Here is a 26180-nt window from a genome sequence, read left to right on the forward strand (position 1 = left end):
AAGTGTTTTTGTCTTATTTTCAGTAGAAAATGCTGTTTGAGACTCAATCTGAACCACATTCACCTGATCAGTCCAGAAAAATGTCTGATTTCAAGTTATTTAAAGACAAAAATGTGGTTGAATAAATCTGCCATTGGAAAAAGAGAAGAGTTCCTTGTATTGAGACATTATTCTAGTTTCAAGCAATTTTTTCTTGTTCCATTTTAACTTTTAATTCAGACCACATTTTGTCTTTTAAGAACTTGAAACAAGACATTTTTCTAGACTGATTTGGTGAATGTGGCTCAAATTATGCATGATAAGACAATTTTACTTGAAATAAGACAAAAACACTTCATATGATTTCAGTTTTTATAGTGTATGAAGCCGATTAAAGGGAAACTTTCATTTAAGATTTAAAAAAATTATAAAAAATAGGCGTTAGAGTGAAGAATCAGTACTTTCAAAAACAGAAACCATGAGATTAAAAACCCAGAACTGTGTAAAAAGACTCAAACAATTAAAACAAAAATAAATAAACTCTATGAATTGGCAGGAACCAGAAACACTGGTTATTACAGCAGGTTATAAACTATAAAAAACACATGTTAATGTTCCTCCACCGGGATCACAAAGACACTGTGATGCATTTTTACACTGTAAAAAATGAAATCTTATCAAGTGTTTTCGTCTTATTTAAAGTAAAAATTGTCTTATTATATTTAACATGAGCCACATTCAACTGATCAGTCCAGAAAAAAGTCTTAATTTACGTTATTTAAAGACTAAATGAGGTCTGAATTGATGTAACAAGTGAAAAAATCTGCAGAGAAACAAGAAAAAATTGGAATGTGGCTCATGTTAGGAAAAAATGAGACAAAAACACTCGATAAGATTTCAGTTTTTACAGAGTAGCTTCTGACACGAAGCCACAGGCTGCCTCTCACCTTCACCGCTGATCCACATCAGGAGAGACCGGTTCAGGGGGTTGAACAGTCTCATCTTTATTGTAACGAAGCGAACAGACGTGAAGGAGGAACATTCAGTTTGAGGTTTTTCTTTTTAACACATTCAACCCACATCAGCCGATCAGCTGAGCGAGGAGCTTTTTGTCCTAACACTGTAAAAAAATCACATCTTCAGAGCTCCGACCGTCAGAGTCAGTCCAGACCAGGGTCACATCACGTCTCAGTGGACGTCAGTGTTTGAATCCACAGCTTGGAAAAGATGGCAGCGCTTACTCAACAGCAGCCGTAGAGTCTGTTTCCTGTGGCACAGTGACCTCTGGTGGACTCCAGCGGTAAAACAGCAACAACAACAGGAGCGCCATCGCTACCTGGAGGCGTCAGGGACGAGTCTCTTAAACCATCGGCTCACGGCCAGGTCCACCCTCATCACTAACGTGACCCCGACGAGCAGAGAGACGCTGCTGACCACGAACGCCGAGGCCTCGAACATCAACCTGGAGGAGAGAGACGAAGAGTGAGACACACGTCTGTTGATTGGCTGAAGTTTTTTCCTGATGTGCATTAACTTAAAAGCCCGGATGGAGAGAGTGGCCGGCTGTAAAGATGGGCTCATATCCTGTGGAGCTAGTGTGAGCTGGAAAATCCATTCAGACACTTACTTTGGTGCAAAAACCTTCCACACCATTAGGTGTCTCCTGAGGATGGCAGCGGCGCAGACTGATGCAAAGACCTGTGGGAAAACACACACGGTACACGGAAACTGAATTAAACACCAGGAGTTCACTGATATGAAGATGGTTTTATACACGATCGGAGAAAACGCGCTCTGTTTCTGACCTGGACTCCCAGGATGAAGAGGTAGCGTGTTGAGAGCTGTAGGAGGGCGGAGCCAAACTGACGGGGGTTTTCTCTCAGCCTCATCTCCATCACTGCGTCTTCTCCTTCTTCTCCACAAGCTCGGCCTCCTCTGCTGCCACGGACCTCCCGCACCAGGGGCCAGAAGAGGAGCAGCGGGCAGCCGACTGAGGACGACAGGAAGTGGACGATGTGACGATTCATGCATTCGATTTATTAATAATAATATTAATAACTAGTGCTGTCAGGCGATTAAAAAAATTAATCTGATTAATTACAGGATTTGTAATTAATTAATCTAATTAATCGCATTTTAATCTCATATCTGCTTGAGGTCCCAAAATAAAGAATTTGAATTCCAGGACATTAAAATTACATTAAAAGACAGTTAAAAATAAGGTGGGAATATATACAACACATTTTTAGGTACCCTGAGGCATAAGGAACACATGAAAAAAGTTTTATGGTTCTATCTTTACAAAATCTATACAGTCCTGCACCTAAGATAAACTGATTTGATTTTTAGGACGGTTTTTGCTTCTGTTCACATTTGGACTCAATTTTCACTGCAATATGAACTTCTATACTTCTATGAGGTCAGGAGAACCAGGGCTAAAGGCTAAAAACTGTGAGGAACTATGTACAAAACACTTAATTCAAGTCTTGGATCAAAGAAAAGTGAAGTATTCTCAGTTTAACATGCTCTGAACACATAAACTGTTGCTGATTGGTGCAGAGCAGCCCCAAGCTGAAACATGACACCAGGAAGATGGAAGCAAATTTTCAAAGAATTCTTTAGATTTAAATACAAGACATATATCGATCATTCAGGGCTTGTTTGGTGCAGTAAAGAGTGTAAAATTATCTGTTTTTTACAGAATTGAGCAAACGGTTGATTTTTAGCAGATTTTCAAAAAAGACGTGTGAATAAACGAGATGTGGCCGGCAGTCCCCTCAAAATCACTCTTGCTTCCCCCCGGTTTAAAGCATGTTGCTGACATCACATGTGATACATTCAGGGACCGTCGGAAATTTGAAAATCTGATGAGAACACCACTTTTTCCAAGTAGGACAAACGGTTTGTAAATGCCAGACATTTGAAAATAAGTGCGTCTTTGAACGCCCCGCAGGTTTGGGATCCAGATTAATCTGCGTTAATTTTTATAACGCGATAATTTGCGGTGTAATTAATTAATCTAATTAATGCATTAAAATGACAGCCCTATTTATTATTTTTGTCTACTAAAATTCTCTTGTCGACAGGGTTTCTAAGTTTCCTGTAAGTTTCCCCCCTTGAGTTTTTTAACGCCGACTTGAGAAGGGTCAGGTTGTTACACTGTGACCAGTTTCTCTTCTCTACGTCCACACCCTTCCCTCCTCTGCTCTAGGTGAGAGTTTCAGGTGATAACAGTGCAGTGTGAGCTTAAATGAGCCTTATCAGCTGAACGTCCTCACTTTTAAAAAGTTACAGGAGTTTTGATGCTAGTTTGTGACTCAAATCTCTGAATCTGTTTCCAATGGAGAGCCAAAAAGACGAGAGTGAACTTCTAAATCACGTTATCAGGCGCTGAACACCAGGAGCTGGAGATGAAGTCTGAGAAAAAGACTTCATGAATGGACCAATGAGCAAACACTGTGTGCAGGCAGCGCTCATTGCTCCCAAAAACGATAACTTCAATAATTTTTCCAATAATTTAATTTTTCCAAAACTCTTCAACTTGTTTTTCACTTTATCTCCGTTTCTATGGTAACACACATTTTACCTGCAAACAGGATGTGGGAGGCAAACGTGTTGAGGGTGACCAGGGAGGCAGGCAGCACGGTGCCCGTGTGCCCGTCAGGGAATCCCACGAAGGCAGCGCCCCACTGGATGGAGGGGAAGGTGGGAAGGTGACCTGTGGCGTGGAAGAACTGCGTGGCGGCCAGAGACCACAGCATGATGGGAGTCCAGGGCACGGCGAAGCCGCCTGAAAGAGAGAGAGCGACATTAACGAGGAGAGGACTCAGACTGAGTCAGAGCGGAGGAATGAACAGGAAGAGGAAATCTCACTGGAACTTGCTCCGTGCACGCCGCTGAGGGTCATCGATGAGGCGTGGATGTGCAGCAGAGCGCCGGTCTCCAGCAGCAGCAGCAGGAAGGACAGAGCCATGCCCTCTGGGTGCAGCAGCAGCAGCCCGACCCCCAGCAGGCCCCAGAACAGCAGCAGGGGGGCCGAGTAGACTGTCCCCAGACCGTAGGCCTCCACAGCAGGTCTGCTGCCCAGCTCGCCGCCGCCGCCGCCGGGCTCGCCGTCATCCAGAGAGCGGCGCATGCGCTGGTAGATCTGAGGGATGAGGTGATACAGCTCGGCCTGGGGGCTGATGCCGGTGCTGGCTCTGTAGCGGGGCGGGGGCAGAGACGAGCTCCTGGCTGCGGGCGCCGTCCTGGTCTTCACAAACACAGTGAGGGGGTCCAGCCAGACCAGGAGCAGCCCGAGTCCCAGGAGGAGGAAGGCGGTCCTGGGGAGGGCCAGCTGGGCCAGGCTGATCAGCTCGGACAGGTTCCTGAAGCTGTCCTCTGGGGTGGCGCTGACGGCCCAGTGGACGCCGAGGCACACCGCCAGCAGCGGCAGAACGAAGCGGGCGGCGAACACGGTCCCTCCTGAGGAGTTGAGGTTTCCATAGTGACGGAGGCAGCGTCTGAGCAGGTACGTCCAGCAGCCGAGCGAGCAGACAGACAGGACGTAGTGCAGGTTCTTCAGCCGGCTGTCCTGCAGCCGCGACAGAGGCGAGAGGAACAGCGAGGGCTGGCAGGCGCCCTGCTCCTCGCGGCAGCCGTGAAAGGACAGCGACAGGCAGAGGCTGCCGACCAGGAGGCCCAGGCAGCCCAGCAGCGTGCCGCTCTCCCTCCTCACAGCGGCCGGGGACAAGGCGGCGGCCGGGAGGAGCCCCGCCGCCTTCAGGGGGTCCGGGCTGGGCGGCAGCAGCAGGCCGTCCCAGTTCAGATGCACGGGAACGTAGAGCGCCAGAGAGAACACCAGGAAGGTCACGACGCGGCCTTCAGCGATCACATAACTGTCCGACAACAGGGAGGCGCAGCGCAGGAGGAGGACCAGGAGCGAGGGGACCAGGAGGTGGCGTGGACTCAGCAGGCTGGAAAACTTTGGAACTTTAGATCCAGTCTTAGCCAAAGTCCTGGATCTGGACTGATGAGCCCTCCACAGGAAGAGGAGCTCAGAGCTGAGGGCGGCAGCCGCCAGGCTCCACGCCACCTCAGCGTAGCCCTGCGTGAGCAGCTGAGCGGCGGCTGTGCAGAGCCCTACAAGGACTCCCACCGCCACTGGAGCCTTCAGACCGGGTCCGTTCTCACTCAGCAGCACCAGGGACAGCTCGGACAGGACGAAGCACGCCAAGCAGGCAAACGCCAGGACAGCTAAGCCTGCCGCCATCTTGAGGGGGTTGAACTGCGCCCAGGTGGCTCTGCAGGTGTCTCTGACCAGGCTGAGGTAGGCCTGCAGGGAGGCGGCGAGCTGCGGCGAGGACGAGCCACCCTCTCTGACCACGGCGAGGTACTCTGAGGAGAGGCGGGAGAACTGGTCCTTGAGCAGAGTGAGGCTCTCTGGGGGGATGTCTTCGGCCATGTTGGAGTAGGTCTCCAGGAAACGGTTGACCTGCAGAAACCGTGTGATCACATGAACACATGAACACATGAAGTCTGAAGCTTTTCCTGTGAAGGACAAACTCCTGAGCTCCGTACCTGTTTGGCGTTGATCCACAGCGCCTCCAGCTGGCTGAAGCCTCCAACTGCACCATGAGGAGGAAACACGGGCAGCAGGACCTGACCCACACTGCTGTACGGGATGGGGACTCCAAGCAGCAGAGCCAGGGTCGGTACCAGGTCCGTCTGAGGAACCACGTCTGGTTCACTCTGCAGGAAACAAAACCAGAATCAGGTGTTAGACGGTGTCCCAGTCTTCCTTGTGTCGATACGAGCTTGAGAAAATCTGTGACCAACCTGTGACGGCGGTCCAGGAAACAGAGGCGAGGGGCTGTAGAGGAAGATGGCAGCATCCGTCTCTTTCTGACTCTCTCCGCCGTGATCCCCCGTGTCCGTCATCCCGTGGTCTCCCATCACCACCAGGAGCGTGTCGTTCTGCAGACGCTCCATCACAGACCTGGAGGAGAAGATCTCAGTTTTTATGTTCCAGGTTAAAACAGAACGACGGCACATTTCCTGTCTCCTGTCTGACCTGATGACTCCGTCCATCTGGGCGAGCTTGTCGGCCATGGCTGGGTGATCGGGACCAAACCTGTGACCACAGTGATCCACTCCCAGGAAATGAGCGACCAGGACGTCCCAGTCCTCTCCCACGACTGAGAGAAGACAGAAAACGACAGGAGGTAAGAGTGAAACGTCAAAAAACAGACATAAATAACCACATCTGCACAGTAACCAAGGAGGAAATGCAAACATACGAGTCGTATAAAGGTGCTGGAGTATCCCGTTGTCCACGGTGTGTAAATCTTTCACGTTGAAGGAAGGGAAGGGCAGAGAGCGATGAAACTTCTTTGGAAAGAGATTCTCCCAGGTATCATCTCCCATGAACACCACACGTTTACCTGAGAGAGGACGGACACGTTCATGATGAGGAAAATCAGAAGATGTCTGCTAGTAAACTTTCATTTCGCGGATGTTTCACTAAACTTTGGGTTCAGACTTATTTCTTTTTTAGTTTTGATCCAGAAAGTTAACTCAGAAGCTGTTTTACAGTTATCTGCTACAAATATTTGTCCTGATGAACTCAGGGTGACTATTTCTCTGATTGTTTTAATGTAACGAAAACATGATTTTATTATTTAAAGAACAGAGCCAGAGTCTGCCACTTTTTCTCTTGTGCTAACACAGAGACGCTCATCCATGCTTTTAACTCCAGTCCTATTGACGAACACCCTGTCTTAAGGTCTTCCCAAAAAGAAGGTAGGCACATATAACAGTGGTTTTCAAGGACTGCATTGGCTCCCTGTGTGTTTAAGGATTGGTTTTAAGCTTCTTTAAACTGTTGTTTAGGGGTCTGGAGCCTTCTTATCTTTCAGAATTGCTTTCACCACATGAACGCAGAGATTTCCCGACTCTGGTCTTTTAATAATGCCCAAAGTTAGAACACAAGCTTTTTAACAGCAGCATTTATATTTCATTTACATCTATTTTATTACCATTATTTATTTTATATTATTATAAATTTATATATATTAAAAATATATATATATATATAAATATATATATATATATATATATATATATATATATATATATATATATATATATATATATATATATATAAAATTTTTATATTTTTTTATTTAATATTTTTATTTAAAATTTAATTTATGATTTTTGTATATATATATATATATATATATATATATATATATATTTTTATTGGTATTATTATTATTTATTTTTATTTCATCCATTTTACTTTTTATTTATTTACCCTATTTATTAATTTATCTATTCAATTAACATTTTATTACATTTCTTAGCTTTACTAAGTCTAGATTTACATTTAAACCATTTTCTATACTATTTATTTCCTTAGCCTGTGTAGTTTTATGTTTTACTCAATATCTCCCGTAGTTTTTAGTTTTTGATTCATATCACAGTGTCTCTTAAATAGACCATCTGCACAGGGTGCTGTCATTGGCTCTGTCTGGGATGTCTCTGTCTGGTGGTGAACACTAGCTTGTGCAGATGGATGAAAAGTGCTCTATAAATAAAGTTTGACTTGATTTGATTGGAAATCTAAATCCATAGTCAAGCTTCACTAAGTGTTTTGTTTATTAGCAAATGTTTTCAGGCCATTGCTGTTTAGATAAAAACCATTAGTTGTCTTCACACGTTTGTAATTTTTGCCCATATCTCTTTTTGCGGTGCATATTTTCTTCAATATTTATGTGTATTCAAAAATCTACCTTATAAGGACCTTGATACAAGAATAAATCTAGAAAATAAGGTAGGTATTTTTCCTTCAACCTACAGATGTAAAAGTGTAACTGTAAAAGCTTCTACATGGGTCATTTCTACATTTTGAGTCTGTTAACTGATTCTAAACTTTATTTCAGCTGAACAAAAAAAAAAAAAAAAAGAAAAAGAAAAATTTGTCTTTAGAGTCTTGAAAAATGCAGCTTGAATGGCTCTGAAACTCACCCACTTGCCCAAACTGATGGATAAGGTTGTCTTCCAGAATCGCACTGGATGCAAAGTTATTCCCCACATCCACAAAGGTGGGCAAAGACCCGGTGGTGAAGCCTTTGATCCTCTGCATGGTGGTCGTAGGAGGGTCTGCTCGGAAGGGGTACAGGCGGCTGTGGAAAGGCCTGGATGACACCGTCTCCTCCAGCACGGGCAGCTTGTTCTCGTACGGTCGAGGCTCCGTGTTGTTCGCGTCGAACCGGGCGAAGTCGATCTTCAGGGCGTCGATGATGAGGAGCACGACCCGGCGAAAGCGAGGCTGGGCGCGGCAGAAGTCCACGGGCTCCTCTCCGGGCTGCAGCACGTCTCCGCAGGTGCTGGTCTTATTCACCTCCAGCCTCACCAGCAGGAATCCACCCACGAAGAGGTAGATACCCACGAAGTACACGGAACTCATCCATACCAGTAAGGACAGCACGGAGAGCCTCTTCATCCTCCACAGACAGGAGAACAGGTGAAATCAGACACAATTCTTACAGAGGAGAGCTGCACATGGGAAACACCTGCTCAGTCAACATTTAGCTGGATGTGAATCTTTGACTGAAAATTCAAGCTCCAGACAAAACACTGTCAGAGGCAGGTGTTGCTGCGACATGACAGGTAACACGAACTAACTTGTGAGCTAACAGAAACGCTTTTTGCTCTGAAGTTAACGCTTTTAGCCACAGCTAGCTTCCCGGGCTCTTGTCACTGACCTTGTGGCTGTCGGCTTTTCGTCCTCTCCCGGTTGGAGGGCGGACTCCAAAGTGTGTGTAAATGACACAGATACAGGTGTGTCAGGTAAACAGACCACGACGGGACACCACGCTCACCTTCATTGGGACTCCCGTACAATGAGATTAGGAAGCTGGTGACAGCCGGAACGTCCGCGTGCAGCCCGGCGGAAGTGCCGGGCGGACGTTCCGAAGGTAGCACAGTATGCGGAAGTGTTGTGTTTGCCCTCGAACGGAACTTTCAGGCCAAAATTACTCTCCGCCATAAAGCACATAAAAATAAATAACGAAATACGACCTTAAATTTTGACAAAACACGATTCCCACCGTTTTTTTGATACGAAATTTAAATTTAAATTTTCGACGGTAGAAAGTTTTGAAGGTTTGATCTACCACGATTTCACCGGAAGACAAATCTGAGGGCGAATGCCCCAACCACAGCTAAAGGGAAAGTGGAGAAAACCATAGACATAATAAATTTATAAATAAAAAAACAATATAAATAATAAAATTATATTATTGATTTGATAAATAATAATTTAATAAATGATAATAATACAATTTTTATGTCCATGGAGAAAACACTGTATAGAAAAAAAAAAAAAACTTCCAGACACTGTGGAGCAATCTTTTTTTTTTTTTTTTTTTTTTTTGGCATTGTCCACATATTTAAAAACTTTGGAAGGACTTCAGCAGATTAGTTATTGATTATGTTCACAAGGATTTTGCTATATCATGTAAATATGTTGTATTCTATTTTTACGCAAAGGTCAAAGAAAGACGAAAAAAAAAATTCTTAGAACTTTGGCCAAATTTTTCATTCACAAATGCAAATAAAGTAACATAACACCTGTAAACTTTGTAATAAAATGTCTATATCATTAAAAATTAAAAGGTTGCAAAAACTTTATTCAGATTAAACCTTGGATTGAGAAACAAAGGTGTTTTGTTGTTTTAGCCCATTATCAGAATAAATAAGTGCTTAAATACTTGTTTATGTTTTTTTACTATCTGAAGGAGAAAAAAAAAGAAAGAAAACCAAAACAAAAATCTGTTCCACATCACCCCTTTATGCTTCAAAAATGTCTAGATAACTTCTTTAATTTGTGAACGTACACACACAAACATACTTAAACAAAAGATTTATTGATTTTTGTTTTGTGGTAGCTTAACATCACTTAAACCCTGATCCAAAGTATGTGGGGCAACTAAATTCAATGCGAAATCCCAAAATCCCACCGCCATTTTTCTGTCTTCAAAAGATGATCAGAAACTCCCAGCGTCTGCGTCTTTCCCGAGAATTGTAAAGTATTTAGATAAAGTTTCAGAGACACACATGTGCCAGTTTCACGTGATTCCCTGGTACATCCTATGAACCTTTTTGTCTTTGCTGTGAACCACAAAACTTAGTAAGTACATTCCAATAAGACATCAGAGGTGAATACAGATAAAGGATAAAGGATAAAGGGAGGTCGGGTCATTTACTCCAAGTGCTAATCGTGTAAACCTGCGGGGAAGCGATCACCTTATAACTTAACTTTCTAAAGCAGATAACTTAATGGGGGGTTACAGGCAGTTGATCTAGAAATATTATATTGTTTATATTATAGGCTTACATGGGCAAAATTGAGCAGTTACTACACTTCTGGAAACTTCCTACACTCCCAAGGCACCCAGCCAGACACCCTGTGTAACAACGTGAAGTTACTGGTCCCAGTGAGCACAAGACAACTGGAAAAATGTCACTGACATCCATAAACAAGCTGTTTCAAAAATTTGCAAAAAGAAAAACAAAAGGAACTTTCCGTTTAATTTTTAAATTTTGGGGTGAGAACTCAAATAAAAAAAAAAAGTCATATAAGACATTTGACTAAACTTGGGAGTTATACTTTGTAGAAATACATAAATATCCTGTACTATATCCACATCTACTAATTTCAGCCATGACAACAGAGACTGATAATCTCATCAGATCCTTCATTTTGTTGCCCGCCAAAATCTGCTGCACGATTCTGTTTGGCTGGTGCTGATTTCCCCGTGTGAAAACTGGTGAGAACCAAGGCAGAAACATCTCAGCGGCTCATCAGTTTCTCCTTTTCGCCGTCACGTTGAGTGTCTGTGAACTCTGACTTTGGGCCCTGATAAGAGACGAACTGTTGCTTTGTTACGTTTCTGTGTGATTCACTGCTTCCAGTTCTGTTATTGATTCGCTGTTATTGAGGTGATGTTGACTCCTGCTCGTCTCTCTTTTCCTCCCCTTCTCCTGGAGCTGCTTTCGGGCTCGTCTTTGCCAGTGTGCCGTAGATGGTCATCGCCTGCATGAAGGAAGAGTGTTAGTGCCTCAGAATGAAGATGCTGTGTCTGGTATTTTATGAAGTCTGAGGGATGAATACCTGTGTGACCATCCCGCTGATGTCGCCGGTGTTGGAGGGAAGCAGGATGGTGTTGGACTCTTTGGCAAGATTAGAGAACGCAGAGACGTACTGCTCGGCCACACTCAGTGAAGCTGCAGCGTCTCCATTCTGTAGATAGAGAAAAAAAACAGATACTTAATTTATCCTAAGGGAAATTCAAGGCATCCACTTTTTCAAATTCAAATTTTTCATTTCGGTCTTTGTTTATAAACTGGATTAGAAAAAAGTTCCCACTTTTCTCCAGCAGAGGGCGACATGTTTCTCTCTGACTCACATGATGTGCATTTTAAGGGAAAATATGGCTCCTGATAAAGTCTGTAGACATCATCATTTAACTTTTTCACATGCTCTGGTGTTAGAAAAGCAAACTAAAAACAGCAAAAATTGTAAATATCGAAGAATCGCGATTTCAAATTGAAATGGCATCCCAAAATATAAGAGATAAGAAAATATAAGCAAAATAAGAATAAGAATGTCCATCAATTTTAAAACACAAACAATTGAGTAAATAATTGTTGAGGAAAAAATATAAAACCAAAAATTAAAATCTGTTTAAAATGAGACTCTTGTGTTTTAAATAAAAAGGCCTCACCTGCTCAGTCAGAGCCTCAGACAGCAAACGGATAGCTTTTGCTTTGGCTTCTGCTTTTGCTAGGACGGCTTGGGCCTCACCTGAAGGAAACAAAAATTAACTTAACACCTCTTAAAAACGCATTTTAAATACCTGGTTGCATAAAAACCTGAGTTAGAAGAAGCAGATAACTCCCTTAGTGTACCCACCAGCTGCTTTATTGATCTGTTCAGCTTTTTCTCCCTCTGAAGCAAGAATCTGAGATTGTTTACGACCTTCTGCGACATTAATGGCAGCTTCCCTCGTCCCTTCAGACTCCAGCACTGTTGCTCTTTTCCTCCGTTCAGCCTCCACCTGTTCAGACGAAGTTAAACAGAGTTACATCTCTAAAGCCTTGATTTTAAAGTCTTCCAACTTGTAGCTTTAGTTAAAGTTGCACATTCCCATCTGCTGCCTCACCTGCATCTGCATGGATTCTTTGACTCGAGGTGGAACGTGAATATCTTTGATTTCATAGCGGAGACAGCGGATACCCCAGTCGTCCGAAGCTTGGTTGATGGAGTGGACGATGTTGGCGTTGAGGGACTCCCTTTCCTTAAAGATAAACAAAAATTCAAACTCCAGAAGTGCACAAAAACATCTTTCATTTCAAGCTTTTGGAGACATGCAAACTATAGAAGCGCTCCGTCATTACCCTGAACACTTTGTCCAGCGTGAGTTTGCCCAGTTCTGACCTCATAGTGGTCTGCGCCAGCTGTGTGACTGCGTATTCTGGATCCTCCACACCGTAACTGGCCTGGTAACGATAGAAGACGTCAAAACAGAAACTAATTTACAGATATTAAACCAACATTAAAGATCAGACAGAGGCAGAGAGCTGTACCTTAAACGGGTCCAGGATCCTCAGATAAAGCACTCCATCGATCTGTAGTGTCACATTGTCTGAGAAAAGACGAAAAAAAACAAGTAAACGTGTCATTCCAGTTGTATTGAACAAGATAAGAAATTCACTGATCAAATACTTTATTGACGTCTCACCTAAAGATACCGCAGACTGCTCTGGAACATCAATAACAATCTCTTTGAGACTTTGCACGTAGCGAATTTTGTCGAGTACGGGTATGAGGAAGTTCAAACCCTAAAAAAAATCAAAACAAACAAACAAAAGTGTTATTGAGTTTAAGGCTCACTTACTGCTGTAAAATTTGATGTCATTAGTCTTTCAACAGGACTTCTTTATTCATTTAAGCTTTGATTTGTTTAAATAAGGCATTAGTACCGGCTCCAGGATCCGGTTGAAGCGGCCCATCCTCTCGACCACCCAGGCTTCCTGCTGAGGCACAAACAGGATCACAGTGTTCATGGGGAGGCTGGATGCCCATCGCTGCTGGGCTGGTGTGACCCACAACCTTGGAGCAGTGCGCTGGGTTTGCTATCGGAAACAAAAAAAAAAAAAAATGAAGGCAGATTCAAAAAAGTGAGATTAAATCTCTTAATTGTATTTCATGGTAGTTAGTAACATAAAGAATAATAACAAAAATAAAATATTTTATTGTGAGGCATATATCAGCCATATTTTAGCTCAGCAATTTAATATTCTACTCTTTTTTCATTCCTACTCAAACCCTTAAAGTGTACGGGCCCCATATCACTACGTTTCAGTTGTAATGTAAAGGTTTATAGCGAGAAGTCGTCAGAAAGATCTTCATTGAGAGTGAATGATTAGCACGTTAGCCGTAGTCGGCTAGTGGAACTATACACTATAATAGCATGATTTAGCATGTTTCCTCTCTAGAAAACATAGAACAGACTCTGTTATGATATCTTAAGAATGAGACTTACAGTCAAGGTTTTGTTAACACTCTGAAACACTGAATGACACCCCTCTACAACTGCCCGGAAAGCCCTGACAGCATGTTACACGGGTTAGCCAGCCTGATGCTATCACAGAGTTTTACCTGTAGCAGGGCCCCGCCCGTCCGACACAGAGTCCGCAACATTATTCAGAGATACTACAGAGACTGAGCTATGAAATATTCTACAGAGTCATTCACTGGACACTCAACAAACTCCACTCATATCTGTGACCCTGTCTGTTCAGGAAATACAAGTTACATCAGTGGTGCACCGCAGGAAACATCCGTGGTGGATACGCGAATAGAATACATGGTTCCATCCAGAACAGAACAAAACCGGTGCTTTATAAATTACTTATAATGATAATAATAATAATAATAATAATAATAATAATAATAATAATAATAATAATATAAAATAATAATATAAGAAAAAAAAAAATAATAATAATAATAATAATAATAATAATAATTATTATTATTATTATTATATAAAAAGCACAATCTAATCAGTCAAATCACAGAAAATCCCTTAAAGGAAAGAGTGAAATTAAATGTTTAAAGCGTCAGTGCAAAACACAAATTTAATTTCTTTTTTTCTTTTTTTTTGTCTAAAGAGAGGAGTGATGACAACCAATGCCATGACCTTTGAGTAATAATAATAATAATAATAATAATAATAATAATAATAATAATAATAATAATAATAATAATAATAATAATAATAATTATTATTATTATTATTATTATTATTATTAAAGGAATTCATAAAGTACTTTCTCTATTATATTTGTGTGATTTGGACTACCTATGTTTTTTTATATTGGCCTCAAAAAAAAAAAAAAAAAAAAAAGAATAAGGAAAAGAAAAAGAAAAAGAAAAAAAGCTACTTTTTTTCTTCCAAATACCCATATAAATACTAAATTAATCATGCCGTGGTTTTACATCATATTCTTACTAGTTCTGAAAGTAAACATTCTTTCTTTCTTTCTTTTTTGTTTTTCATTACTATTTTCTAACTTCGTGACAATAATGAATAATAATAATAAAATAAAATGAATGAAGAAAGCATCTTCTATTCAATATTAACCTTCAGCTCCCCCTAAACATTCAGTCCATAAAATTCCTTATGACTTTGGTTGAAAGAAGAATGAATAAAAAATACATCACAGGGGAAATATTTTGTACCAAATAGCCGTACTGTGAGCTACATACATAAATACTGCATTTCTTGCCCAACCAACATGGGTTTTTACATAAAGATCATATATAACCTCAAGTTTTCACAAGCTGTATTGAAAATGTTATTTGTTCTGAAAAGTGCCATTTAACAGCTTCAACAAACACCCCAGCTTAGAATGATAGAGAATGTTTTATAGTGGCGTATTTTTTATTTTTTTTTTGGCGGTCAACAGAATCTTGATGAAGACATCCATAATGTAGACGGCTAGGTGAGGGTTGCAGGTTAAAATCCCAGGCTTTGAGAGAGCCAGCAGCTATTCCTCCATCAGTCTTGTTCTTGTGTAATGACTCAACAAATACACAAGGTGATGCTATCGAGTTTGATAGGGGCGCCACTGTATTTCTTTTTTTTTTTTGAAAGCTTTCCCACTTCTACATCTCTAATTTTATAATTACATGTTACAGATGAGTTTGGCTGAGTTTGGTTATTGAATTCATAGACTTGGCCTGCGCTAAGTTTACCTGTTAAACAAATTTACCATTCATGGCAGCGAATGAGTCAAAACAGAAAATAGATCGCTTCAAATTCAAATTCAAAATTAACATTATTAGTTTTTTAAGTTTGATCATGTATTTTTTTATTTTAAATAAATTTTTTTTGCTATTTTTCCATTTTTATTGTTTATAATAATAATAATAATAATAATAATAATAATAATAATAATAATAATAATAATAATAATAACTATTATTATTATTATTATTATTATTATTATTATTATTATTATTATTATTATTATTATTTCATTCAAAGGTCATGGCATTGGTTGTCACCACTCCTCTCTTTGATAAAAAAAAAAAAAAAGAAATAAAAATGCTGACAATTTCAGATAGTGAAGGACCCTAAAAAGTACAAATGAATACACGAATAAATAATTAATAAATAAAAAACAGAAATTAAATTTGTCTTTAGGACTGACACTTTAAACATTTAATTTCACTCTCCCCTCTGAGGGATTTTCTGTGGTTGGACTGATTAGATTGGGTTTTTTTTTTGGTGCGTCACCCATTTCCTCCAATCTGCCCCTCCCACCGGTTGGCCCTCTGGTCTCACACGCCCCCGCCCTCTATCACGGTTCCTGTGTTTTGATTGGACGCGTCAAACGTCAGTAACAGGTGCTCCAGCCCCGCCCCTCTCCACTCCGGGCTCTGGCAGGTTGCTCGTCAGTCTCTAAACCTGGGATGAGAGTTTTTACAATGGCGTGGCAGTGGCAGGGGGCAGCCGCTCTCTGCCCCAGTCCAGCATCAGGAAACTACCTGTAAACATCGGCCTGGAGCTTTTCTGCAACATGCTGAAGTGATTCTGGAGAAATTAGGATGATAAGGCTGCGGGACAGTTAAATCACCGCTCAGATCCTGCTCCACTAACTGTTTGAAAGTGCAGGATTGTCGCTGGAAGCGCTTTGCCATGTCGTTATTGTGTGTCAGAGGTAAGTTCTAGTTTTACTTTGATTTATTTCACTGATTAAGACGACGCTGATGGTCGATTAATCGCTTTAAACTTTATTTACTTTAATTTGATTTGAAGTAAATTTGTGTAAGGACAGGGCTTTGGCTGGAGGCGTCAGTAGTCGTGGAGTGACTGATATTTAGTGGAAAAGTGTCCAGAAGCCTTTTGTCCTGTCGTGATTTAACGTTTTATAAACATCCCTGAAACTTCGATGAGGTCAGAGGACACTTTTTATTGATTTGAGAAAATCTGCAAACTGGAAAAGGATTTTCTTTTCCTTTTTTTTTAGCAGGGCCCTGGTATATTTCCGTACCAGCTGTTTAGAAACACCACAGACCTTTGCTGAGGTTTACAGTCAGTCATCAGATGAAAATGGTCAATTCCCCTCCTTCATGAAGAGATGGTGAAAGTTTTGATACCAAAACATTTCTATAAAAATCTGAATTCTATGAAACAAATGAGGATTGAAAAAACCATCAAAATTTTACAAAACAAAACTTTTAATGGAGGAAAAGGCCTTATTAATTTGGTTCTCTAGACTTACCTGATGTTTATGTTCACACAAGTTAAAAGTTTGTTTTTAGACACAACTCTAGGCCTAAAAATATGTAAATACCCAATCATATGTGGAGATGAGTCTGTGCATCTTTCTGAACTCCAGAGCGTGTCGTGCAGTATCATTTTTAGTGAAGACAGAAGTGATAACTGCCAGTTATTTTATCCAGGAAAAGAATTATTTTGTGTTTTGGTCTTTATTAGAGCACTGAATGTGGCCCTTTTTCCCCACATACGTCAGTGTCAGACTAAGACTGACTAAGAAAAGGCATAAATAGTATTTTTTTTCAATATTAACACAATAACACAATTGATATTACGATGACAATGTCTTCCAAACACGCCTGTGAAACATTTAAGAACAGTGTTGTTAAAAATAAGGACGGGCAGGTACCGATACCAGCCTTATTTTTTGGTACAAGTACTCGCAAATGCTGCGGATACCCAAGGCTAGGGATCGGTACCTCTAACATCTTAAACAATACGGTACCGATGCCCGGTACCTGGATATCCGTATCAGTACACAACGGTACAAATTTTTGATAAGTTTGTGTGTTTATGTGGTGATAAATATGAATTAGTTTATAAATAAATCTTAAAGTATTTTCAGTTTAACATATTTATTCTTCAATATATAAACTTGCAATGCTGTGTTCATGTCCAGTAGGAAAATCTCCTACTCTTCTTCTCCCTCACAGTCACAAGGATGTGTTTAGGTACCAAAACATGGTATTTTTGGTTTTACATGAATCTGTTTTGGGTACTACAGACAGTACCTATAAAAGTAAAACTTGGTACCCATCAAAAAAAATGTTATGTGTAGTAAGTCCTCCTTGCCAGTAGTTGGCGCTACACTGCTGCAGTTTGACACCAAATCAAATGTGCGTCAGGTCCATAGACTGTATAAAACATGGACGTAGTCTTGCCGACGCCACCCGTCTGTTTCTGTAACGAAAAACGAAGCAGATCGGCTATAGCGGCCATATTGGTAGTAGCAAGGGCTTCGCCTACAGCCATAGGGCGCCGGCTGTCACGTGACCCTCAGCTGTGCCTCTTATTGGGGGAGCTCGCGATCTTAATATCCTCTGAACGGCTGCGTTAGAAAAAAATTCACCCCCCGTACAGTGGGAGCTGGTAGTAAAATTAGCGACTCAGACAGGAGACGTTTTTGAACCAGGCTGTTAATAGGTTAATTTCTGCTTTGAAAACAGTTTTTTTTGGCTTGGTGTGTTTGTGACTTCCTGTACTTCCAGAGTCAGCCTCAAGCAGACACTGGAGAAACAGCAGATTTTAGCGCTTCAGCATCGTCTCATATTCTTAGACCGGAGGTTGCCGCTTGGTCAGGTCCTGTTCAGACAGCATGAATACACCAGGAAAAATTAACAGTTAACTTGTTTTTTTGAGAACTTCAGTTTATTGATAAAAAATTACTAAAACTTTAGCAGTTTTTAGTTTTATTGTACACTTTTGTTAATTTTAAACAACGCAGAAAGTTGATTGTGTGGACTGGACTTAATGGCAAAGTGAGTGTCTTTACTTTCTTTTTTTAAATGATCTGTCACTGTTAAATGAAGTTTTATGTATCAAAAGAAAATCAGTAGATACATATGCGTGTGTAAAATTCATTTTCATTTTTTTAATAGATCAATAATACTTCAAAACAAAATAAAAGCACAGTATTAATGACCGACCGTTATGCGATGGTACAGAGTCAGACCGTCTTGACGCAGGGTATGAATGACATCACTTTGCTGCAGTGACACCTTTGGTTGAACGCTGTAAAGCAGGACTCGATATCGGTAGATACTTAAAATCAAAAGACTCGGACTGAGGGGTTAAAAAAAACCTGATCAGGACATCCCAAGCATTGGTACTTGGTATTAGTAAGTACTCAAGGAGTTCTCGTACTGGTATCAGTGGTGTCAAACATCTCTAATCATAACTTAAGGTCATGGGGGATCTAAATCAAGGATCTTGACAACAGGTTAGCAATCCTGATGCTTGTCAGTTTGGGAAACTTTCCCCATATTTATTTCTAATCAAGTGAAATCATGAAACAGTTCGACTTTATTTCTGTTACATTTTGGTTTGCAAAGTTAGAAAAGCCTGAAGTCAACACATCAGACAGATTTTTGGGTATCGCTTTATATTAAGGTCCTGTAATAAGCATAAGATCTTTGTTAGTACTTATAAGATGTTTATTCACATTATTATTTGTTTATAAGACTATATAACTGCTTAACAAGTGTTTGATAAGGTCAATGTAACAGATAATACAAGACAACTTAATCTATAAGGTATATGGAACCTAATCCTTACCCTCATTGTTTTTTGTCTTCTGCTTTTGTCTCTCATGAGCCCTACCCCAGCCCTTCCCTAAACCAAACCATTCTGGGCCCCATGCCTAAACCTAACCATTAAGGGCCCCATGCCTAAACCTAACCATTCAGGGCCCCATGCCTAACCCTAACCATTCAGGGCCCCATGCCTAAACCTAACCATTAAGGGCCCCATGCCTAAACCTAACCATTCAGGGCCCCATGCCTCAACCTAACCATTCAGGGCCCCATGCCTAAACCTAACCATTCAGGGCCCCATGCCTAAACCTAACCATTCAGGGCCCCATGCCTAAACCTAACCATTCAGGGCCCCATGCCTAACCCTAACCTGTGGGGCCTAACCCTTACAATGACCTCATTAAACACTTATTAAGCAGTTATATAGTCTTATAAACATATAACAATGTGAATAAACATCTTATAAGTACTAACAAAGGTCTTATTAATGCTCATTACAGGATCTTAATATAAAGCGATACTGATATTTGCGACTGTCTGGCAGAAGTTTTCAGTTTAAAATAAAATCCACACAGGAAGTGCTGATAGGTCATTAATCTTAACGAGCGCAGCTGGCTCTTTACAAACAACTCTGTTCAAAATGTGTGTGTGTTTACACACTCAGGCAAACAGCGTCTGTCATGACCTGGAGTTGAAATGTTATCTAAGTCAATGTTGAACAATGATGTCACCACCAGTTTCTCACACTCTGATAAGCAGAGCAGGAGTTTGTTCAGCGTTGAACACTTCATATTTACATTCGACATGGATTTGACTTGGAGGCCTCTCGGCTACTGAAAGTTTTGTTAGAGGTTTTTAAAGTTTGCAGAAATCTTTTCTAAGGCTGGTTAACTTTGATTGAATCTTAAATGAAACAAAGTTTTCCAGTTATTGACAAAGAAGAAGCAGCAACAGCTCCTGTCATGCAGAGGTGGAGCAAAGAGACATTGATGTAGCCATTTAACGCCATCCTGAGTCGTGAGATTGAATTATGGGATTGCTGGAGCCAATTATCAACGTCTTCTCTGAGAAAGATAGCAGAAATTAGAAACTAGTGGGATTGTCCCGTCTTGCAGCAACAATAACACTAATATTAAGCTTTTTGGGATCCGTAATCAGACCTTTGGCTCGTTGTGTTTCACTTTCCATCGATCCAGCCTGAGCCAGAGGGAGTTGTGGGTAACTGAGAGCTTTGATTAGTTGTGACTCATTCCCTGGTTGCTCAACTTGACAGTATTGTTTATTTATTGCCTGTGAAGATGCGTCATCTCCATGGCGATAGTGATTTACACAACAGATAAGTGGCTGCTCTTACAAGCCAACATGTGTTGGAGAGTCCTGCTGTGGATCATGGCAAGGCTGAGTGGACGTGTCTCACATGGACCCAAAGACGGAGCAGGATCTGAGGTGTAAGTGATGCTGGAGACACGTGGTGAAGACACGTTAGTGAGAGAAATCATTTACTTCCTGTGATTTGTGAAAAGACGCAAGGAGCAGATTTATTCCCTCTAAGATCGTACCAGATGATTTCTGACGTAAATATTGTTGAGAGGCCGAGCTCAGGTTGACTCTAACTATTTGCTATCACAGCGACTGGAGGTTTGCATATAAATGTCTGTAGCATTTGTAGCAGCTGTTTTGGAGCCAGTATAACACAGTCTTAAATATAATATCTTATCAGCTGCTGGATTAAAAAAAGGCCGATTTGCCTCAAAATGCTAAATATCAGCGCCGATAATCAGTTTGCCATATTTATGACATCAGGAAAGACCTTGGCAGGCATCATGCAGAGTGTTGATTTCAGGATAGGGTTAATATTTGTGTTCAATCCTTTTCACTGTCCTCCATCGTGGTGTAACAACGATCAAACTAACACCAGAGAAAGTGAGGAGAACAAACAGATTACTTTCCCAGCTTTGTGTCTCAAAATATGTAACATCTAAAGTTGACATGGCACGGGTGCCTTAGCTAGCATGGGAGGCTATTTGTGTTGGCACGCAGGACAAAACAAATAACTAAGATAGATAAATAATAAAACTATTGTGTTGTATTCTATTTAACGCTTCACAAGAAATCAAGCACCCTGTAAATGATCTTACGAAAAAAATAAACAAACGTTAACTAATAAGCTAAAGAAATATAACGTGCTAGCTCGCAATTGCATCCATTTTTTATCTGACAAAGGGGAAATAAAATAACATAAGTTTTATTGGTGTTATCAAGGCAAACAAATTAAGTTCCAGTCACTCTTTCCAACACAGTTGGACAAAGGAGTCAGGATTTATTGCCAGAGATGGCTGCAGATGGAGGGTGCTGAGTCTCATGAAACCAAACATGAAAACAGTGTTAGCAAAGTATGCTAAACAGAGCAACACATACAAAACTTTCTGTACTGTTAAAAAACAGATAAGAGGAGGAAGTTAGACCATTTTTCACTGCACAGCTTAGCATGGAAAACCATTAAAGAAGACCTTCCTATCAACTGCCGATGGTTTTATATAAAAAAAAGATTGACTACCTCGATCTAGATAGACCAGCTGAAAAGAGTGGCACCACTTTGGTAGTGTCATATGTTTGAGAAGCAGAGGTAACTCTCTTCTCTCTCTTTTTTGCCAAATACTGACATCTCACAGAATCAGAAAAACCAAAGATATATTGTAGTTTCAGGATTTTTTTGTTCAAAAATCTTTTTTTTTTCAGATTGAAATTCTTCATTTCAGTCTTTTTTTATAACCTGGGTTTGAAAAAGTTGAGGTGTCAGATCCCCTAAATCAATCCTACAAACTGACTCACATATGATCTGCAATTTTTGCGGAAAATATGGCTCTTGATATAGGGCCTGTTTACACGACAATGGTTTTTGGGAAAGCGCACAAGTTTTGTTGGGTTTCGGTGTTTAGCCGACCTAAAACGCAAACTTTTGAGCGGGATTTTTCTGAAACATGCCACCACCATTGCCGTGTAAACAGTAAGCTGTCGCTTTCAGTGGAAACGCAGATTTTTGGAAACATTGTTGTGTAAAGGTCTTTGCCCATTGAGTCCATCTTTTTCGGATGTGTTTTTTGGATTTGTAATCCGGAAAAATAAAATGTTACGCACAGACACCTTGCACACTGTCTCCGATAATTATTTGCAAAAAGTCGTGATACGAGTAAAATGGATCAAGCAACGGGACCGTAGTCTGTAGACTCAGGCTAAGATGATACGCCTTTCTCCCGATTCAATTCTTGCACGATTTGTGGGGTGCTGATTTAAATTAAATTGTGATGCTTCAATATTTCCAATTTTTGCAGTTTTTAGTTTGCTTTTGTAATGCTAGACCAGGTGAAAAAGTTAAATGATGATGATGTTGATGATGATGATGATGATGTGTACAGACTGGTAATGCAGCAAAAAGGAAAGAAAGTGCATCAGAGGTAACGTTTCAAGCCAAGGAGCTACCAATCCAGGTTTGATGCATTCACTGAACCTCGTAATTCCCAAATACAAAACAACTGATATTATTTTTAACATTCCCATGATCCAGTTCGTTATGCGGAGAATGTACAAATCAGGAGTTCATCAGGAGAAAAGGTTACAAACCAGGAGAGTCCTGCAGAAAAACAGGAGTGTTGGAAGGTATGAGGGTCTGATTTTTGAAGGGAGGAGTTCTGAAGTCTGATGGCCATCCTGTATCGTTTTGGGGTGCATCATGGGGGATTTGGGCTTTTGTTTGCATCATCCAAAGTAATACCTTACCATCTTAAACAGACAGCCTGTTTGTTCATGTTTGCTTTGCCTCCAAACCGAGCAGGTGAGGTGAGATTTGAAGAATGAAAACCTGAGGCTGCAGGACTCACAGGTCCAGAGCTGCAGGCCGAGTGTTTGAGCGCTGTGAGCAGCAGAGCAGAGGAATTATGAGGGAAGAGGCAGAGAGAGCGCTTAGAGATTGTGGGAGTAATCCCCTGGCCATCTGTTGCTCTCGTCCTCCTGATCAGATACTAAAGGCAGCACTGGACGCCTGTGCCGCTAACAGCAGCACGCTCTGACGCCACTTCCTGTTTCTCTTCTCCAGTGGACCTTTAGTCAGATGATGTCAGTCACAACTGCATTTTGTGTTTCTGTCTTTAAAGGTTCAACACTTCATTTCCTGCACCAGGTAGAACAGTGGTTATTGTTTATTTATTTATTTATTTATTTTTATTTATATATTTATTTATTTTTATTTTTATTTTTTTTATTTATTTATTTATTTTGTATTTTTTTTATTATTTTTATTTTATTTTTCTATTTTTTTTTATTAATTCTTGTTTTGTTTGTCAAGGGCCCCCAAAATTTTCTTTGTTTAAATGTGTATTTTTTTTGCAGCAGCAGCTGGGTTATAAGACTGAATCAAAACCTGACAACAATTAATTAAAGTTAATTTTTTCACCTTATTGCACTGAAATTGTAGTAAATACTATTATTAAAACATAAAGTCCTTTTATTTTTCCACAAAAATATCGCCTCCCTTTACAATTTATTTTTATTTTTTTTTTTGAATTTAATTTTTTTAATAAAGAATTTACAAAAATGGAAATTTGGGGTAATAAAAGCTCATTTTTTCATTTTAGATGACAAAGAGTGCATAAGATTCAGCTTTTTGAACCATGCACTGTAAAAAAAATGAAGTTGTATCAAGTATTTTTATCTGGTTAAAGTAAAAATGACAAAACTTGGTCTGAATCACTCGAATCAAGTAAAAAAAATCTGCCAATGGCATAAGAAAATTTAGCTTGAAAACTTGCTTGAAACAGAATTAATGTCTTAATTCAAAAAAACTTTTTCTTTTGATAAGAATTGAGTTTTTTGCAGTGTGTGAGCACTTTCAGTCGTCAGCTGATGTGAATAGAAACAGAAGCCTGTTTGGTAAATGTGTAACTAGCCCATCTAAATACAGAGTCAAATAACATAAAATTACCCAGGACAGCAGAAGATAAGCATCAGTTTTCCTCGTTACGGTCCCCAGGTTTATTGCCTCCTGCTCCGTGTGGCTCAGCCCTGAATAACGTCGTATAAATTAGCACAGACAGTTAAAGTGTGATCCACTGACAGACTTACAAAGCTGTTTTGGAAAGCTGTGAAATGTTTCTCTCCACATTCCCGCTGCTCCTTTTCCGCTCTACAGTGAGGTATGTGCGAGTCAGGAAACACTTTGGAGACTTTTTGACCTGTGTGATAACAGAGCTCTGCCCAGTGTTGCCGTTTTAAGCAGCTCTGAGACGGAAAGGGAAACGAATAAATACTCCAGCATCTAATGTGCACAGAGGATTCTGCATGAAAATATGATGGCGTCATTTGTGCCTCTATCATCCGTCCCCTCCATCTGCCAGCTCAGGCTCCAGAGGTTTAGTAGGTTACATGCTCGAACACATAACCCTGCCACAGCAATCACAATTAATCCCTGCAAAGCGCTTCACAATCCCATAAAGGTTATTGTATGGATGCATCAAGGGGCTAAAGATGTGAGGTCTAAATATAGGTCCAAGCACTTCAGAGGGGATTTTTACTCCTTAACTCTGATGTTTAGTAACAATAAATCCTGTTTTATTCTTTTCACAGTCTGTGTTTATACACTTCTACTTTGGTTTCATGTGGGCTCATTGTTTGTTGTTATACAGTCCAGGCTAACGCTTCTTATTGTTTTATTTGTAATGAAGTTGGTGTCAGGATGGGTACTGAATGAGGTACTTTTTAGAAAGGTACCGGCCAATTTCTGTCTGTAGTAACAGGTACTGATTCATGTAAAATCAAATGATAACATGTTTAGTTACCTAAAGGCATCATTGTGATTGTAAGGAAGTGGAAGAGTAAGAGATTTTTCCACACTGGACATGAACACAGCATTGCAAGAATATTAAAAATAACGATAGCAATAAAAAAAAATGAAAATGATAATATTAATAATAATAGAAATAAAAATAATGATGATAATAATAATTAAAAAAAATTGAAATAATAATAATAATGATAATAATAATAATTATAATAATAAACTAAAAGGTGCCCTCAGCTCAGGCCTCGGACCCTAAATATATAAAATGAAATAAAATAAAATAAAATAAAATAAAATAAATAAGAATAAAATAGAATAAAATAATAATAATAATTAAAAAATAATATAATGTAAATAAATAAAAATAATAAATATAACAAATATAATATAATAATAATAATATAATAGTTGATATAATTATAATAATAATAAAATAATAACAATAAAAACAAGTCTGATTTACATAATGCTTTTAAAATATACTCAAAGACGCTTTACAAATAATTAAAAAATATCGAAGAATAAAAATGTTTAATAAACTTTTAGAGAGATTTTAATTTTAAAACAAGTAATATTCATTAACACATAAACACCCAAAAACAAAACAAAAATCGGTACTGTCAAGTACTGATACTGATTGCCAAGAACCGCACATCTGTACCACACATCTGTACCGCACATCTGTACCGTACTGTTTCAAATGTGAAAGGTACCATCCCTGTTGTGAACCTGACAGATATGATATCAGAGCAGAAATGATCATGGATTAGCATTTTCCTGTCAAATCTGATCTGTGACAGAGGGTCTGGGATTAAGTCCCAAGAAGGTTTTCCCACTGGTGTTATAGAAGCACAGATTATATATGGAGAGATTAAATACAGATTATCAGTTCTTCAGAAACGCAGAAAGAGTTATGAGTCGTTTAAGAAAAAATGAGACAATGTGATAAATTTGTGACTTTAGTTTTTGGAGTTTTTCTTTTGGCGTCTTAACATGAGTTCAAACAGAGTGTAACAGTTCATGTTTCTGATCAAGGCCTTCGTGACGTGTTTCTGCCCTTTTGGTCAACAGCGTGTGGAGAGTGTTATTGTGTTTGTGTGAATCAGCTGTCACGAGTCTGTCGCTTGTTTCTCTGTCATCTGCATATGAATCAGTGATTCAGGCTTTAGTAACAGGAGGTCCTGTTCTTCTTTCATTGCTGTAGATAAGTGTGTG

General features: G+C 40.0%; 3 protein-coding genes across 6 annotated transcripts in view; 1 reads left to right on the forward strand and 2 right to left on the reverse strand.

Moving 5' to 3' along the window:
* Nucleotides 1-422: 422 nt before the first annotated feature.
* On the reverse strand, nt 423-8986 carry pigo (phosphatidylinositol glycan anchor biosynthesis, class O). 2 transcript variants are annotated; one of them, XM_074690003.1, is made up of 11 exons: nt 8847-8986; nt 7990-8468; nt 6258-6401; nt 6032-6155; nt 5797-5956; nt 5539-5709; nt 3853-5452; nt 3566-3769; nt 1785-1969; nt 1607-1677; nt 423-1441 (listed from the first exon to the last, which is right to left on the reverse strand). In XM_074690003.1, exons 2-11 carry the CDS (start codon nt 8465-8467, stop codon nt 1312-1314), a joined length of 3267 nt encoding a protein of 1088 aa, XP_074546104.1. In that variant the 5' UTR covers nt 8468; nt 8847-8986; the 3' UTR covers nt 423-1311. The 2 variants fall into 2 exon arrangements, with proteins under 2 accessions (XP_074546104.1, XP_074546103.1); XM_074690002.1 differs by having other exon boundaries at nt 8730-8985.
* A 731-nt stretch (nt 8987-9717) lies between these two features.
* Nucleotides 9718-13892, reverse strand: stoml2 (stomatin (EPB72)-like 2). The gene is made up of 10 exons (XM_074690357.1): nt 13691-13892; nt 13012-13164; nt 12771-12870; nt 12616-12674; nt 12427-12528; nt 12192-12326; nt 11942-12086; nt 11754-11833; nt 11141-11269; nt 9718-11062 (listed from the first exon to the last, which is right to left on the reverse strand). The coding sequence occupies exons 1-10, from the start codon at nt 13730-13732 to the stop codon at nt 10961-10963; spliced, it is 1047 nt and encodes a 348-aa protein (XP_074546458.1). The 5' UTR covers nt 13733-13892; the 3' UTR covers nt 9718-10960.
* Nucleotides 13893-16039: 2147 nt separating this feature from the next.
* The window catches only part of unc13bb (unc-13 homolog Bb (C. elegans)), a 79693-nt gene continuing 69552 nt past the window's right edge, over nt 16040-26180 (forward strand). For all 3 annotated transcript variants that reach the window (XM_074690000.1, XM_074689999.1, XM_074690001.1), the window contains exon 1: nt 16040-16260. In XM_074690000.1, the coding sequence (XP_074546101.1) occupies nt 16239-16260 (22 nt within the window). In that variant the 5' untranslated portion in view covers nt 16040-16238. The remainder of the gene's footprint in view (nt 16261-26180) is intronic.

This window comes from Halichoeres trimaculatus, unplaced genomic scaffold, assembly GCF_033239565.1.
Source record: "Halichoeres trimaculatus isolate MK-OKI-2021-1 unplaced genomic scaffold, fHalTri1.1 fHalTri1_scaffold_16, whole genome shotgun sequence".
Lineage (NCBI taxonomy): Eukaryota > Metazoa > Chordata > Actinopteri > Labriformes > Labridae > Halichoeres > Halichoeres trimaculatus.

Coding starts and splice junctions, on each gene's coding strand:
- pigo (XM_074690003.1), bottom strand. CDS start 8,467: ATGAAGAGGCTCTCCGTGCTGTCCTTACTGGTATGGATGAGTTCCGTG. Junction 6,402..7,989: donor CCATCAGTTTGGGCAAGTGG/GTGAGTTTCAGA, acceptor GTCCTCTCTCAG/GTAAACGTGTGGTGTTCATG. Junction 6,156..6,257: donor CCAGCACCTTTATACGACTC/GTATGTTTGCAT, acceptor GTCTTCTCTCAG/TCGTGGGAGAGGACTGGGAC.
- stoml2 (XM_074690357.1), bottom strand. CDS start 13,732: ATGTTGCGGACTCTGTGTCGGACGGGCGGGGCCCTGCTACAG. Junction 13,165..13,690: donor CGGGCGGGGCCCTGCTACAG/GTAAAACTCTGT, acceptor TGTTTCCGATAG/CAAACCCAGCGCACTGCTCC. Junction 12,087..12,191: donor AAGAATCCATGCAGATGCAG/GTGAGGCAGCAG, acceptor TCGTCTGAACAG/GTGGAGGCTGAACGGAGGAA.